This window comes from Coregonus lavaretus (genome assembly GCF_964263955.1).
Source record: "Coregonus lavaretus genome assembly, chromosome: 3".
Classification (NCBI taxonomy): Eukaryota; Metazoa; Chordata; class Actinopteri; order Salmoniformes; family Salmonidae; genus Coregonus; species Coregonus lavaretus.
In genome coordinates, this window is record NC_139990.1 from 25,773,642 (window position 1) to 25,788,997 (window position 15,356).

The window sequence follows — 15,356 nt, forward strand, 5'->3', positions numbered from 1 at the left end:
TGCCAGGTGATGATACAAACATGTATGTTGTTGCCTGAGCCAAGGTTTCATGATGCCGTATCAAAGGCAAGCTATTCACTGCTAGTTGGAGTTCCAAATGCATTGCATCAAACCAAAAAAAGTACAGATACACACAATGGACTATGGTATTAACTGTAAACAGTCACCTTTTATACATCCGATTCATCGTTATGTAGAACACACTCTGTTGTCATGTAAACTTTATGGTATACGATGCTGAGGTACACGTTATTCCACTTTTCAGCAGTCCTCACTGTCCTTCAATGAAAGCGCTCCTTTCTCTGCTTCTCTTCTGTGAAACAGACAAACAGATAAAGACAGATACAATTGGGTAGACGGACGGACAGACAGACAGACAGACAGACAGACAGACAGACAGACAGACATACAGACGGGGGTAGCTAGACAGACATACTGGCAGCCAATGGATAGACAAAGACATTCTAATATAGGCCTACCGCTTTAATTAGTGAGAGAGAAACCTCATGCTGTATCTGGTGCTGCTGTGTCATGGAGGGGTTGGAATACAAAGAGACTAATACAAAACAGAGGGAGACAACAAGTTAGACTTGTTCAAAAGCTGTATTAAGCATCACACCAACCTGCACCAAGTTCAAACACTATTTTCCCAAGGTAGGCTACTCCAGGCTACTCCAACTCCATGTATGCAATTCCATAATGGCACACTGAGACAGCATGAGAAATAATGTGCCTAGTCACATAAGTACAGAATATCCATTCTGTCCTTGCTCACCTGTCCTTCTCTTCTGGTTCCACATAATAAACCCATCTATGCTGATGAGGGCTGGGAGGATGACAGCCAACACAACTCCAATGATGATGGGGCCAGATTCAGGAGGCTTGTCTGAGTTTATGAACACACACACACAGTGAATATTATCGTAAATAATGTATTTCTCTGTCATACTATAAGATATGATTAATCTTACCACTGTTTGTTTTTTTTATCACAGATTGATCCAGTTTGATGGTGATGTTTGCTTTGTGTTCAACCACACAGGTTTAGTTGTTGTTCTCCCAATCCTCAGATTCCATTGTGAGGCGAATACTTTTCTGGAAGGTTCCATCTTCATTAGGGAGTCTCTCCGTACTCCACATCTTCATGGTGATCTTGTCCGTCTTTCTGCCAGAACACCATGACTCCACTGGGGTAGAAACCTGTAGCGTGGCAGGTCACTGGAGAAGATGGGGTCTTCTGGAGCAGAGACACTGAAGGAGGAACTGGAGAAGATGGGGTCTTCTGGAGCAGAGACACTGAGGGAGGAGCTGGAGAGAAGGAGTGAGAGGAAAGAAAAGGGAAGAAAATAAATCAACTATGAACTCAAAACAGCAGTGGAGGAATGATGCTGTTGTGCCTCACGCCAGAAACAACTGGTTATAGATTTGGATTGAATGGGACGCCATGTGTCTCAGTGTCTGTCTGTACCTATCCTCGTCAAAGTGCTGCTGGCGAGGTTCAAAGTGTCAACACACTCCTTAGTGAAGTACCATTTGAGATACTGGAGATCATTGGTGTTGTTGTTCCACTTCTGTTTGATGGTGTCTACCTGCTGTACGGAGACTATCCAACTCATGTTGTTCATGTCCAATGAAATGAAATCCTCACCATCGTATACATATTAGTGGAAATAATCTTTGAGTTCAGTCTCATCATTCCACTCACAGCCGTGCAAGTTGTGGATTGTGTGACCATCTGAGAGAGTGAGAGGAAGAGAATGAAAGAGCTGTCTGTGTACAGTAATTAGTGTGTGTGTGTGCGTGCATGCATGTGTATGTGTGTGTGCGCACACATGTTTGTGTGCATAACTGTGCCTATAGTTTTTTTGGGATACTTTTTACCCCTTTTTCTCCCCAGTTGGTAGTTACAGTCTTGTCCCATCGCTGCAACTCCCATACGGACTCGGGAGAGGCGAAGGTTGAGAGCCATGCGTCCTCTGAAACACGACCCTGCCAAGCTGCACTGCTTCTTGACACACTGCTCGCTTAACCCGGAAGCCAGCTGCACCAATGACTCTCCCGAGTCCGTACGGAAATTGCAGCGATGGGACAAGACTGTAATTACCAATTGGCTATCACGAAAAAAGGGTTAAAAAATATATATACTTTAAAAAACTAAGGGGTTGAACACTTATTGACCCAAGACATTTCAACTTTTCATTTTTGATTAATTTGTAGAAATATCAAAAAACATAATTCCACTTTGACATTATGGGGTATTGTGTGTAGGCCAGTGACACAAAATCTAAATTTAATTAATTTAAAATTCAGGCTGTAACAGGGGCGGTGTGTTCATTAGGGCGATATGGGCGACGCACTGCCAAACGGGAAAAGGAAGGGATTTTTTTTCTAATCAATTATATCACGGCAACAGTAGTTATCAGTGTTCTAATCTAGACGTCTGATCTGCCACTAAATGTCCAATCAGGCTAAAGTCGTGCTTCAAATGTCCCCGCCCGTTTTGGGGCGATTTCAGTCAGGTTGAAAATCGCCCAGAAGTCTCTCGTAGCCTCTAATGTAAAATCAATTTTTTTCAAATATCAGAGCTTTCAATACAATCTCTATGGGTTTCTGAGGGCTTGCACTTACGCGCTTACGTCATACGTAACATAACCATGAACGTAACTAAGAAAAGAGCGGCTAGCCTCATCAATCAATTCACTATTACTGTCAAAATGGCTAGCCTTCAGTGCAACTCGATTATCTCTTTGAAAGAAGTTCCTTTTTGTCGGCGAACAAATCAAGATAAATTGGCAACGAAACAATTAGGACCTCCCAGACCAAATTTAATAATTCAACAGGTTTCTACTAAGCAGAGTCGTGAAAACTGTCTACGAGAATCGAGACGACCTCATAGAATGTTTTGAAGCCATTCGGACGGGTTCATTGGGTTCATTTGACCAGCCCACCGTGAGAGAGGCATCTGGCTACGTGAGGATGCTACATGATGAAGATTTGATTTTTTTCCTGCGGCTTTTTCACAAAATCATGCCCCACGTCGACATTCTGTACCAGAAGCTACAGAAGAAGGACATCGATGCTGTCTTTATCAAACGTGCCCTCGACAGCTTCACAAGCAGTGTGCAGGCCATAAGGTAAGATTAAACAATATCATTCGATCTTTCTCAATGTTCATTTTTACAAATCTATACAATTGGCCAGAATATGGTTGTTCATATTTACAAATCTATACAATTGGCCAGAATATGGTTGTTCATTTTTACAAAGCCATACAGATAGCTGTGTTTACCTTTTCTAGAAATTACTTTCAAATTCTGTTTTCAGGCAAAATGTCTATCACTGTTCATTTTCACAAATCTATACAAGAGGGCAGAATATGGAAGTCTATAAAAAAGTCTTATTACCAATAACTTGCATCAATGTTTTCAGTAGCCTCTATCAAAAGCTCCTGCTTGCTTGTTGTGAATTATGCTCAGGTGCACATATTTCCAATTCAACCATGAGGCAAAAAATGTGGTAAAAGCTCTTGTTGATCCTGCAATCTGAACAAATACCAAGATGCTGTATTTTCAGCTGATATTTCATTTGTTTATGGAAATGCATATTGTTTATGCAGTGTTGAGGAATGTGAAAGAACACCCTTGATTATTTTTACTGTGATAACTTATTTTGATTTTGTAAGCCAACACTTTTGAGATCAGTCAATAAATGCTTCTGGTATTGACTTATATGCTGCCCCTGTCTTCATGTTGTTGCTGGACATATCTTTTAAAAAATGTGTGTAGGTCACCTAAATCATCAGAAAAATTGCCCCCCCTGAGAATTTTTTCAGGAGCCGCCACTGGGCTGTAACACAACAAATTGTGGAAAAAGTCAAGGGGTGTGAATACTTTCTAAATGCACTGTATACCAGATGTGATAAAGGAAAAAGACACATCAGTCTCTTTGTGACAATTGACAATAAAGTCATATACAGTGCATTCGGAAAGTATTCAGCCCCCTTGACTTTTTCCACATTTTGTTATGTTACAGCCTTATTCTAAAATTGATTAAATTGTTGTTTTTTTCTCATCAATCTACACACAACACCCCATAATGACAAAGCAAAAACTGGTTTTTAGATATTTTTTTGCAAATGAATTTGAAGCACCATTGGCAGCAATTACAGCCTCTTCTTGGGTATGACGCTACAAGCTTGGCACACCTGTATTTGGGGAGTTTCTCCCATTCTACTCTGCAGATCCTCTCAAGCTCTGTCAGGTTGGATGGGGAGCGTCGCTGCACAGCTATTTTCAGGTCTCTCCAGAGATGCATCGGCTACAGTGAAGGATGAACAATGCCACAGTGCCATCTATAAGTAGACTGTAACTCTCCTCACTACTGTTTCAAATAAATCACCTGACGAGTCACTTGACTTTTGGGTGTCTCTGTCGCTCCGTGCGTGGTAAAGTTTCCCCTAAGAACAGATCTAGGATTAGCTTCCCCTCCCCCAATCCCAACCTTAACCATTAGTGGGGAAAATGTAAATCTGACCCAAGATCAGCGTTTTAGGGAAACTTCACCCTACTCAGTCTCGGTCATCAAAATAGATGTTGCCTCACCATAAATCTTGGATCAGATTACCCTATTCCTTCTTGCCATCTTGTTTCTCTGCATTCTGCAAACAGTCAGGAAACTCTGTGACATTCCAATTCAGGAAGAATGAAAAACAAGCTATTTAATTTTCTATTTAAAAGGTAGCAGATTTCACCTGTTGACTGGATATACAAGACAGGCAGGGGCTAACTCTTTTATAAAATAATGACCTATCATGTATTAATTCATGCCACTGTATCGAAATCCATGTGACGTTCGTAATTTCGAACAGAAGCAGCCAGCCAGGTATAAACTCTAATGTCCCCAGATTCCAGTTTCAAAGAAATCAAGTGATCTTGACCACTCTGGGACGCGTTTGAAAGTAGTGTTGGAGCACCATCTTGTGTTGAGTGTGCATTCTGCAATGTGTTGACGTCGTCGTATTTCTATGCGCGGCAAATCATGTTGTGCACGAGCTCTCTGAGTTTGTAACATAATTTAGTTTTCACAACATATTTATGCAATTTGTGCCTCATAAAATCACTGTATTGACTTAACCTAATATTGTACACCATGGTGGTTTATCATTATCTATGCCTCGTCTAGCTATGCGCATGTCTGTCTGCAAAATGAAAGTGAAAGTAGTTTCTGCAGGGGAGTTGCAGGCTGCAGGGGAAGTCCGACGACAAAATCATATTTCTCCATGCTTTTTAACAACTTCTAACTACACCAGAACAGTCGGTGACACTTTCGAAGACAACCATGGCCAATATTTCAACAATTTACAAGCTATCGTTTCTAGCCTTTAATTACTTCATACACGGTAAAATTGTCGACTTTTCTTACTGTATTTCCTTTCAACTCTCCAGCATCTGTGTAGCTTTTTTGTTTTTTAAATATTGAGGAATGTTGAACATGTTTAATATGTGATACAATTTGAAACAACTGCTGCTCTGTATCTACTTCAACTGTATTCACCTGTGATACTTTGTTACTTTGTAGCTTAGACATTTAGATCATTGTGTGAAATGACAGCCACACATAAACAAGCATACAGCATATATGCATTCATACGCATGCAATTGTATTTTTATTTATTACAGGTCAATAATAGAGATTTACAGTAATAGAGTAAACTTAGAGAATTTTTGTTTTCACTGTCTGAATACTAAGCATCTCTATTTGGTCTTTTGATTGCCTTTTCATATCCATTCTTACTAAGCTAATATACAGTAGTTTACATCTTCTCAGCTATCCACATTGCTGGTCTCACATATTATTAACACAACATATTAATACAACTTTCTCATGCTTCTCTCTTCCAGTCTATGGGACAAGCTGTCCAGTTCTGGAGTGCTGGTTTGTCCAGGAGAAACCAGGTCGAGGTGGGGGATTCCCTGCTGCAATGATGCAGGAGAAGTCACTACTGTATATCAATACAGACCCAGAGAGTGAAGAAACCAAGTCACAGCAGGGACCATCTGCAGACATCAACCATGATAGAGTCTACTACATCACTGGTCAGTACTTATCATAATACATTAAATAGGACAATCTCTAGAAACTATGACAGATTTGAGTGACAAACCAGTGGCTGTTAAAGGTGCAGTCAGTCAATTTGGTGTTACAGCCCAACAATTCGCCATCTTCTAACACCAGAGGGGAAAAAACTCTAGACCACCTTTACTCCACACCAGTGGCGGCTCCTGAAAAAATTCTCAGGAGGGGCAATTTTTCTGATGATTTAGGTGACCTACACACATTTAAAAAAAGATATGTCCAGCAACAACATGAAGACAGGGGCAGCATATAAGTCAATACCAGAAGCATTTATTGACTGATCTCAAAAGTGTTGGCTTACCAGGGTTGGTGGAGCCCTCAGTTTCATCTTTGCCTCGCAAAGCTAACTCAAACACTCCGCAAAACTTCACACACTGGATTAGCCGGCTGAGGATGTGGCGGTTCTTGCTAATGTCGTAGTAAATATATTTGTTATAGTGAATATGGAATATGATATGTTGAGTAAAATGTTGTGCTAAGATCTATTTAGGTCAGGAGCTGGTTATAAGTTCTGTTCCTATCCAATAACAATGGACAAAAGGGTCCTATCTTGTCAGCCTTGTCAGCAGGTGGCCAAGGACAACACCCACGCCATAGGCCTCTCAGTTCTTCCAACTCACGAGTTCTTGCTCTGAGGACACACACACACACACACAAACACACACACACACACATCATCACTGTTAAACACACACACACACACACACATCATCACTGTTAAACACACACACACACACACACACACAAAAATCCCCTCTCTTAGGCTGAACATTTGAAGACAGAGAACCCGACTCAGAGCCAATGCAACAGTGACAGTAGCCTGGAGGTGACCTCGCCCAACTCATCAGGACCAATCAGAAGATCAGAACTACTAGATTGAACCTACTTCATTTATTGCATAAAATGTCTGCACACAATGTTTCGGGGCTCTCTTCAGATAATAATAATAATATGCCATTTAGCAGACGCTTTTATCCAAAGCGACTTACAGTCATGCGTGCATACATTTTTGTGTATGGGTGGTCCCGGGGATCGAACCCACTACCTTGGCGTTACAAGCACCATGCTCTACCAGCTGAGCTACAGAAAGTGGATACTCATGGATGCGCATTGCAATTGTAAAATATCAACACAATTGGAGACACCACGTCATTTTTGGAGACATGTTATTGACAGTAAACTATTGTAGATGCGACTGCTAACTAAATAAAACATTTTTGCTGGCTAGCTAATCATCTTAGCTAAATGTGGGGCAAACAATTCAGTTATTTACCGTTAATTTGAGGGATTGGGGTGAAAGAAATCGAGTTACATAGTGATACTTTACGATATACTGTATTGACAATATCGCAATATTTTAGCGCTAGTTGGCTGTACCTGCACCAAAACACCATTATTGTTCCTTCATAGCTTGTTCTCAATCTTTTCACATTGGGAGCCAATTAGTTTTCAGCACTTTTATTTCCATGACTGATCAAAACTCGTTCTCATGGCTTTCTGATCCCTCTGCAACAGACATATGGTGCGCAATAAAATCACAGTATCGAATCGCAATATGTATAGAATCATGAGACTCGCAATGCTGATGCATATATCTTATCGTGAGGTTCCTGGCAATTCCCAGCCCAAGTTCATTTGCCACAACAAATCTCTTCGCTAGCAAACGCGATGTCTTCTCCAAAACGACAATGTGTCTCCAGCAATGTTTACTTTTTTGACGTTCTATGGCATCTCCACTTTCCAAGCATATATGACCACATGTAATATTTTGGTAAGTGATGCAAATAGTGAACTATGTAGGGCCAGGATGTAAAATATATGTAGCTGCAGCAATTTCTCTTATCTGATATGGTAAGTAATGGGGCTTAATTTATAGCTCCCTAAGAGTTTGACGAACGGGTCCGTGAACGCGATTCCAGATATATTTACCTCTGAATAAACTGCCTTTATTACACCATATCCACATCCAGTAAACTTGTGATTATCAACACTAACCTCATCGTTGTGGCGGCGGACAGCTAGCCTGTATCCCTCGTCATCCAGTTGAGTGAGTGGCAATGTCTTTTTTCGTTCGTACCAATTTTTGGAAAATCCTCGGGTGTAGGACTTTCCGCCTTTAGTAGAAACCTGTTGAATTATTAAATTTGGTCTGGGAGGTCCTAATTGTTTCGTTGCCAATTTATCTTAATTTGTTCGCCGACAAAAAGGAACTTCTTTCAAAGACACAATCGAGTTGGACTGAAGCCTAGCCATTTTGATAGTAGTAGTGAATTGATTGAGGCTGCTACCTGGTCTTTTCTTAGTTACGTTCATTCGTGGTTACGTTATGTATGACGAAAGCGCGTAAGTGCAAGCCCACAGACACCCATAGAGAATGTATTGAAAGCTTTGAAATGTGAAACAAATAGATTTTACATGACAGGCTATGAGAGACTTCTGGGCGATTTTCAACCTGACTGAAATCGCCCAAAAAACGGGCGGGGCCATTTGAAGCACGACTTTAGCCTGATTTGACATTTAGTGGCTGGCAGATCAGACGTGAACACTGATAACTGCTGTTGCCGTGATATAATTTTTTATAAATTTATTTTAAAAAAATATTATTTTTTTAATTTTATTTTTATATAATTGATTAGAAAAAAAATCCCTTCCTTTTCCCGTTTGGCAGTGCGTCGCCCATATCGCCCTATTGAACAAGCCGTCCCTGCTCCACACACAGAGACGCATACAAAGCTCTCCCTCGCCCTCCATTTGGCAAATCTGACCATAACTCTATCCTCCTGATTCCTGCTTATAAGCAAAAACTGAAGCAGGAAGCACCAGTGATTCAGCTAATAAAAAAGTGGTCAGATGACGCAGATGCTAAGCTACAGGACTGTTTTGCTAGCACAGACTGGAACATGTTCCGGGATTCTTCAGACAGCATTGAGGAGTACACCACATCAGTCACTGGCTTCATCAATAAGTGCATCGATGATGTCGTCCCCACAGTGACCGTACGTACATACCCCAACCAGAAGCCATGGATTACAGGAAACATCCGCACTGAGCTAAAGGGTAGAGCTGCCGCTTTCAAGGAACGGGACTCTAACCCGGACGCTTATAAGAAATCCCGCTATGACCTCCGACGAACCATCAAACAGGCAAAGAGTCAATACAGGTCTAAGATTGAATCATACTACACTGGCTCTGACGCTTGTCGGATGTGGCAGGGCTTGAAAACTATTACAGACTACAAAGGGAAGCACAGCCGCGAGCTGCCCAGTGACACAAGCCTACCAGACGAGCTAAACCACTTCTATGCTCGCTTCGAGGCAAGCAACACTGAAGCATGCATGAGAGCACCAGCTGTTCCGGACGACTATGTGATCACGCTCTCCGTAGCCGATGTGAGTAAGACTTTTAAGCAGGTCAACATTCACAAGGCCGCAGGGCCAGACGGATTACCAGGACGTGTACTCCGAGCATGTGCTGACCAACTGGCAAGTGTCTTCACTGACATTTTCAACATGTCCCTGACTGAGTCTGTAATACCAACATGTTTCAAGCAGACCACCATAGTCCCCGTGCCCAAGAACTCTAAGATAACCTGCCTAAATGACTACCGACCCGTAGCACTGACGTCTGTAGCCATGAAGTGCTTTGAAAGACTGGTCATGGCTCACATCAACAGCATAATCCCAGAAACCCTAGACCCACTCCAATTTGCATACCGCCCCAACAGATCCACAGATGATGCAATCTCTATCGCACTCCACACTGCCCTTTCCCACCTGGACAAGAGGAACACCTACGTGAGAATGCTATTCATTGACTACAGCTCAGCATTCAACACCATAGTGCCCTCTAAGCTCATCACTAAGCTAAGGATCCTGGGACTAAACACCTCCCTCTGCAACTGGATCCTGGACTTCCTGACGGGCCGCCCCCAGGTGGTAAGGGTAGGTAACAACACATCTGCCACACTGATCCTCAACACTGGGGCCCCTCAGGGGTGCGTGCTCAGTCCCCTCCTGTACTCTCTGTTCACCCATGACTGCATGGCCAGGCACGACTCCAACACCATCATTAAGTTTGCCGACGACACAACAGTGGTAGGCCTGATCACCGACATCGATGAGACAGCCTATAGGGAGGAGGTCAGAGATCTGGCCGTGTGGTGCCAGGACAACAACCTCTCCCTCAACGTGACCAAGACAAAGGAGATGATTGTGGACTACAGGAAAAAAAAGAGGACTGAGCACGCCCCCATTCTCATCGACGGGGCTGTAGTGGAACAGGTTGAGAGCTTCAAGTTCCTTGGTGTCCACATCACCAACGAACTATCATGGTCCAAACACACCAAGACAGTCGTGAAGAGGGCACGACAAAGCCTATTCCCCCTCAGGAGACTAAAAAGATTTGGCATGGGTCCTCAGATCCTCAAAAAATTCTACAGCTGCACCATCGAGAGCATCCTGACTGGTTGCATCACCGCCTGGTATGGCAACTGCTTGGCCTCTGACCGCAAGGCACTACAGAGGGTAGTGCGTACGGCCCAGTACATCACTGGGGCAAAGCTCCCTGCCATCCAGGACCTCTATACCAGGCGGTGTCAGAGGAAGGCCCTCAAAATTGTCAAAGACTCCAGTCACCCTAGTCATAGACTGTTCTCTCTGCTACCGCACGGCAAGCGGTACCGGAGTGCCAAGTCTAGGTCCAAAAGACTTCTCAACAGCTTCTACCCCCAAGCCATAAGACTCCTGAACAGCTAATCATGGCTACCCGGACTATTTGCACTGCCCCCCCACCCCATCCTTTTTACGCTGCTGCTACTCTGTTAAGTATTTATGCATAGTCACTTTAACTCTACCCACATGTACATATTACCTCAACTACCTCAACTAGCCGGTGCCCCCGCACATTGACTATGCAACGGTACCCCCCTGTATATATAGCCTCCCTACTGTCACTTTATTTTATTGTATATATAGCCTCCCTACTGTCACTTTATTTTACTTCTGCTCTTTTTTTCTCAACACTTTTTTGTTGTTGTTTTATTCTTACTTTTTTGTTTAAAATAAATGCACTGTTGGTTAAGGGCTGTAAGTAAGCATTTCACTGTAATGTCTGCACCTGTTGTATTCGGCGCATGTGACCAATAAAATTTGATTTGATTTGATTTGAAATATCCCCCTCTCTCTCATCAGACCCAGCAGCCACCCTCTGCAGTTCCTCTCTGCACCCACCAGAGGGTTCAGTCCATAAGCCACAGTGCGAGATCAACCCCTTCATGCCCCAACCCTCCACCGTCCAATGGGCAGTCCCACTCACTGACTCTGCCCACAGTCCTATCTACCTACAAGCTGACTGGTACTCTGCCGCCTTGCAGGGCCTTGACAGACAGCTGGGCCTGTCCAGTGTCATGCGTGCTCCCACGGCAACCAAGGAACCCGCTGGTAAAAAGCCCTATGATTGAAAAGGAATGACATTCTTCTTGAGCAAGGGTTGTAAAAGTCAGACAGATTGTTGTATTTAACCATTACAAGTGATAAAGATGGACTTCTAATCAAAATTGCATACAGTTACCAACACCACAGTGGTAATGACTTATTATTAACCGTAATTGAAATGAATTTGTCATACGCCATGAAGAAAGAAGTATAAAAACCAGTGATGTTTATTACTACGTAATGTCACAGATAAAGTCGTGTAAAAGTGTAATGTCTCTCTCCTACCCCTCTCTCTCTCCCAGTGGTGCTCAGTGTGTCCAGTAGAACGCCCTTGGTCCGTTCCAGACTCGGGGAACCGGTGGTTCTAGACTGTGGGTTCTGGATGGAGGACACTTCTCCTCTCTCTGTCTCTGGCTTCGCTGTGGAGTGGCGCTACCAGTTCAGGGGCGATGGCCGTCTGGTCCTGGCCTACGACGGTAAGAGTGACCGATTTGCCGAGACCCAGGAAGAGGGAGCGGGGCTAGACTTCACGGCTCTGCACGAGACAGGAAATGCATCACTGATCCTGCAGGAAGCTCAAGTGCGCCACACAGGAACCTACATCTGTACGGTGTACTTGCCCTATCTCCTGGCTCAGGTGGCTGTGGAGCTGGAGATTGTAGGTGAGGAGAGATTAATATGCTTGATTAGTCTGCCAATACTAAAGCATTACAATGTTTGTTTTAGAACTGTTTGGTAGAATCTCAACCCCTATGTATTTACATGTATAGTATATTCACTGAAATAACTACTGTAACTCCATATACTGTACATTCTTATAATGGTATGTCATGGTCAACTAAATGACATTAGAATACATGCCATACGTGTGTATCATCCTCTCTTACCTCATTCTCTTACTCCTATTTCTCCCTCTATCTCTCCCAGAGCCGCCGTCCCTCTCCATCTTCCCCTCCCCGCTCCCTCTCTCCGTGCCTGGCCAGGTGGTGAAGGTGCAATGCGAGGCGTCAGGATTCTCCCCCCTCTCCCTGGAGTTCCACTGGGAGTTAACAGGGCTGGACGGTAGGGTCAGGCCCCTGGGTCAGGGCAGCGTGACAGGCCACAGGCAGGGCCCAGACAACACCTACAGCCAGACCACTCGTCTGGAGTTAGACTCAGCCAAGCTGGACCTTGGCCGTGGAGGGAAGGTCACCTGTGTGGCCGTCCACCCTGGAGGCACCCGGCGGGCCAGCGTCACCCTCAATGTCATTGGTGAGAGATCATTTAATAGAACTGCATTGAGTTGATGGATGTTGCCCCTGGGTCCACTGATTCAGAGCCAGATATTTATATCCCTGTAAAGGTAAAGGTTAGGATTGGGGTAAGGTAATCTGTGGTTAGGGGCAATACATGGGTCCATATAGCAGTGTCTCTAGGCCTACCAGTATAATTTCTGATATGCAATTACATTGATCTGAAAAGCCAAATAAATTGGACTTGACACAACACAACTTATCCTGAGTATGTCTTAAATTTACTCCCTATCTCCTCACCCCAATCAGGTATAAGTGGTCCCTCTATTGAGGACTCTATGGCGATGGTTGCCGTGGCCCTGGGGCTCTATGGTTTGATCAAGATCGTCTCCTGGACATTTAGCTCTGGTAACTACAATCGGTTTGAACTAAGATACACAAAAAAATATGTTGAAGCCATAAAGTTACTGTTTCCATCTAAAGAATGAATTTGGATCTTGTGTGTCAATCTAATGCTTGACCTTTTCTTGCCTTTATAGGGTCCGATGATACTAACTCACAAGAGAAGGTAATTGCGCTTTCGTTAATGTTGTCAGACATATTTTGTAGTTAAATGTAACTACTGTGTATCTATGTATATTTCCCAGCTAACACTGTCTTGCCCAAATTTGTTTTATCTCAAGCTGTACCCCTCTAGTTAAAACTCCAGCCCCTGGATTACTATGTAATATGATTACATTATGTTTTATGTATTAGTACATTTTGAATTAGGTTCTTGGATTTCTCCCATTGTCTGTTTTGTTAGTTTATACACATTGGGCTCATCCTTATCCTCTCTCAATTACAGAAAGTGAAGTAAATGTGTAAACACCTGGGATTCCCAGGTGAGTGTGTAATGGAACCAACAAAGCTGGAATTTCAGGAATATAAGTGTACCGTTTGTGGAAGGTGGTACATGGAAAGAAGATATTGAGTTTCTGACCGCAGTTGAAAATGAATGATCTAACAAGGGGTCAGGGGAGAAAAATATTTTAATAGGCGACTGATTTAAATATTGACATTACAACTGTGAATTAATCTCTAGAAGAACTCAAGAGCGTGTGTAAAAAGCTTGTGTGTACATGTGGATGTAGATCATTTTGTGTTTTGTGATTGAACCCTGTCATTATTTGTTTTTTTATGGATTCTGAAGGTGAATATAAGACAAAATCTTTTAAATTGGAATATCATTTTTTTTTTCATCAGAAAATTAGTAATTCCCTGGAAGTGTGTTTATATATTGTTTTCATTTTGTTTGTTTTGGGTAATATTTAATTTGATCTTGCCTTGTATAGACGGTATAGGCTACAGTGAATTGTTGTTTTGTTATTGATGTTCCTACCACCATATCAGAACTGTTAGATTAGTGTATTTGCCAGGAATGAGCAACAATTTTGAGCAAATGAGGACTATTTGTGATGGGATGTAATAAATTCTTCATCTTCAAAACAGTTTCCCACGTTGTTTAATTTCAAATCAAATTGTATTTGTCACATACACGTGTTTAGCAGATGTTATAATTTGTGTTATTGGTCATGTGATAAGTTGATAAGGAGTACTTATCATATGAAAATCCTAGGATCTTTTGAATAGGGGTGCTTCTGCTTCCACACAACTTGACAATGAAAATGACTTACAGTTGAAGTTGGAAGTTTACATACATTTAGGTTAGAGTCATTAAAACTCGTTTTTCAACCACTCCACAAATGTCTTGTTAATAAACTATACTTTTGGCAAGTCGGTTAGGACATCTACTTTGTGCACGACACAAGTAATTTTTCCAACAATTGTTTACAGACAGATTATTTCACCTATAATTCAGTGTATCACTATTCCAGTAAGTCAGACGTTTACATACACCAAATTGACTGTGCCTTTAAACAGCTTGGAAAATTCCAGAAAATTATGTCATGGCTTTAGAAGCTTCTGATAGGCTAATTGACATCATTTGAGTCAATTGGAGGTGTATCTGTGGATGTATTTCAAGGCCTACCTTCAAACTCAGTGCCTCTTTGCTTGACATCATGGGAAAATGAAAAGAAATCAGCCAAGACCTCAGAAAAAAAATGGTAGACCTCCACAAGTCTGGTTCATCCTTGGGAGCAATTTCAAAACGCCTGAAGGTACCACGTTCATCTGTACAAACAATAGTATGCAAGTATAAACACCATGGGACCACGCAGCCATCATACCGCTCAGGAAGGAGACGCGTTCTGTCTCCTAGAGATGAACATACTTTGATGTGAAAAGTGCAAATCAATCCCAGAACAACAGCAAAGGACCTTGTGAAGATGCTGGAGGAAACAGGTACAAAGTATCTATATCCACAGTGAAACGAGTCCTATATCGACATAACCTGAAAGGCCGCTCAGCAAGGAAGAAGCCACTGCTCCAAAACCGCCATAAAAAAGCCAGACTATGGTTTGCAACTGCACATGAGGACAAAGATCGTACTGTCGTATCGAGTACATGCTGGCAATTATTGCTGATAAACAAAGGAGTCCGCTCATACTGAACC

At 42.5% G+C, this 15,356-nt stretch overlaps 1 protein-coding gene and 1 pseudogene across 2 annotated transcripts; one reads left to right on the forward strand and one right to left on the reverse strand.

Moving 5' to 3' along the window:
• Positions 1 to 281: 281 nt before the first annotated feature.
• LOC311106882 (major histocompatibility complex class I-related gene protein-like) lies at positions 282 to 1,834 on the reverse strand (annotated as a pseudogene). The gene is made up of 5 exons: positions 1,831 to 1,834; positions 1,469 to 1,735; positions 972 to 1,263; positions 776 to 886; positions 282 to 313 (listed from the first exon to the last, which is right to left on the reverse strand). The product of its transcript is annotated as a major histocompatibility complex class I-related gene protein-like (transcript).
• Positions 1,835 to 5,206: 3,372 nt separating this feature from the next.
• On the forward strand, positions 5,207 to 14,292 carry LOC311110575 (tapasin-like). The gene is made up of 8 exons (XM_084153086.1): positions 5,207 to 5,398; positions 5,901 to 6,095; positions 11,325 to 11,573; positions 11,870 to 12,229; positions 12,495 to 12,818; positions 13,109 to 13,207; positions 13,339 to 13,367; positions 13,647 to 14,292. The coding sequence occupies exons 1-8, from the start codon at positions 5,338 to 5,340 to the stop codon at positions 13,656 to 13,658; spliced, it is 1,329 nt and encodes a 442-aa protein (XP_084009212.1). The 5' UTR covers positions 5,207 to 5,337; the 3' UTR covers positions 13,659 to 14,292.
• Positions 14,293 to 15,356: the final 1,064 nt, after the last annotated feature.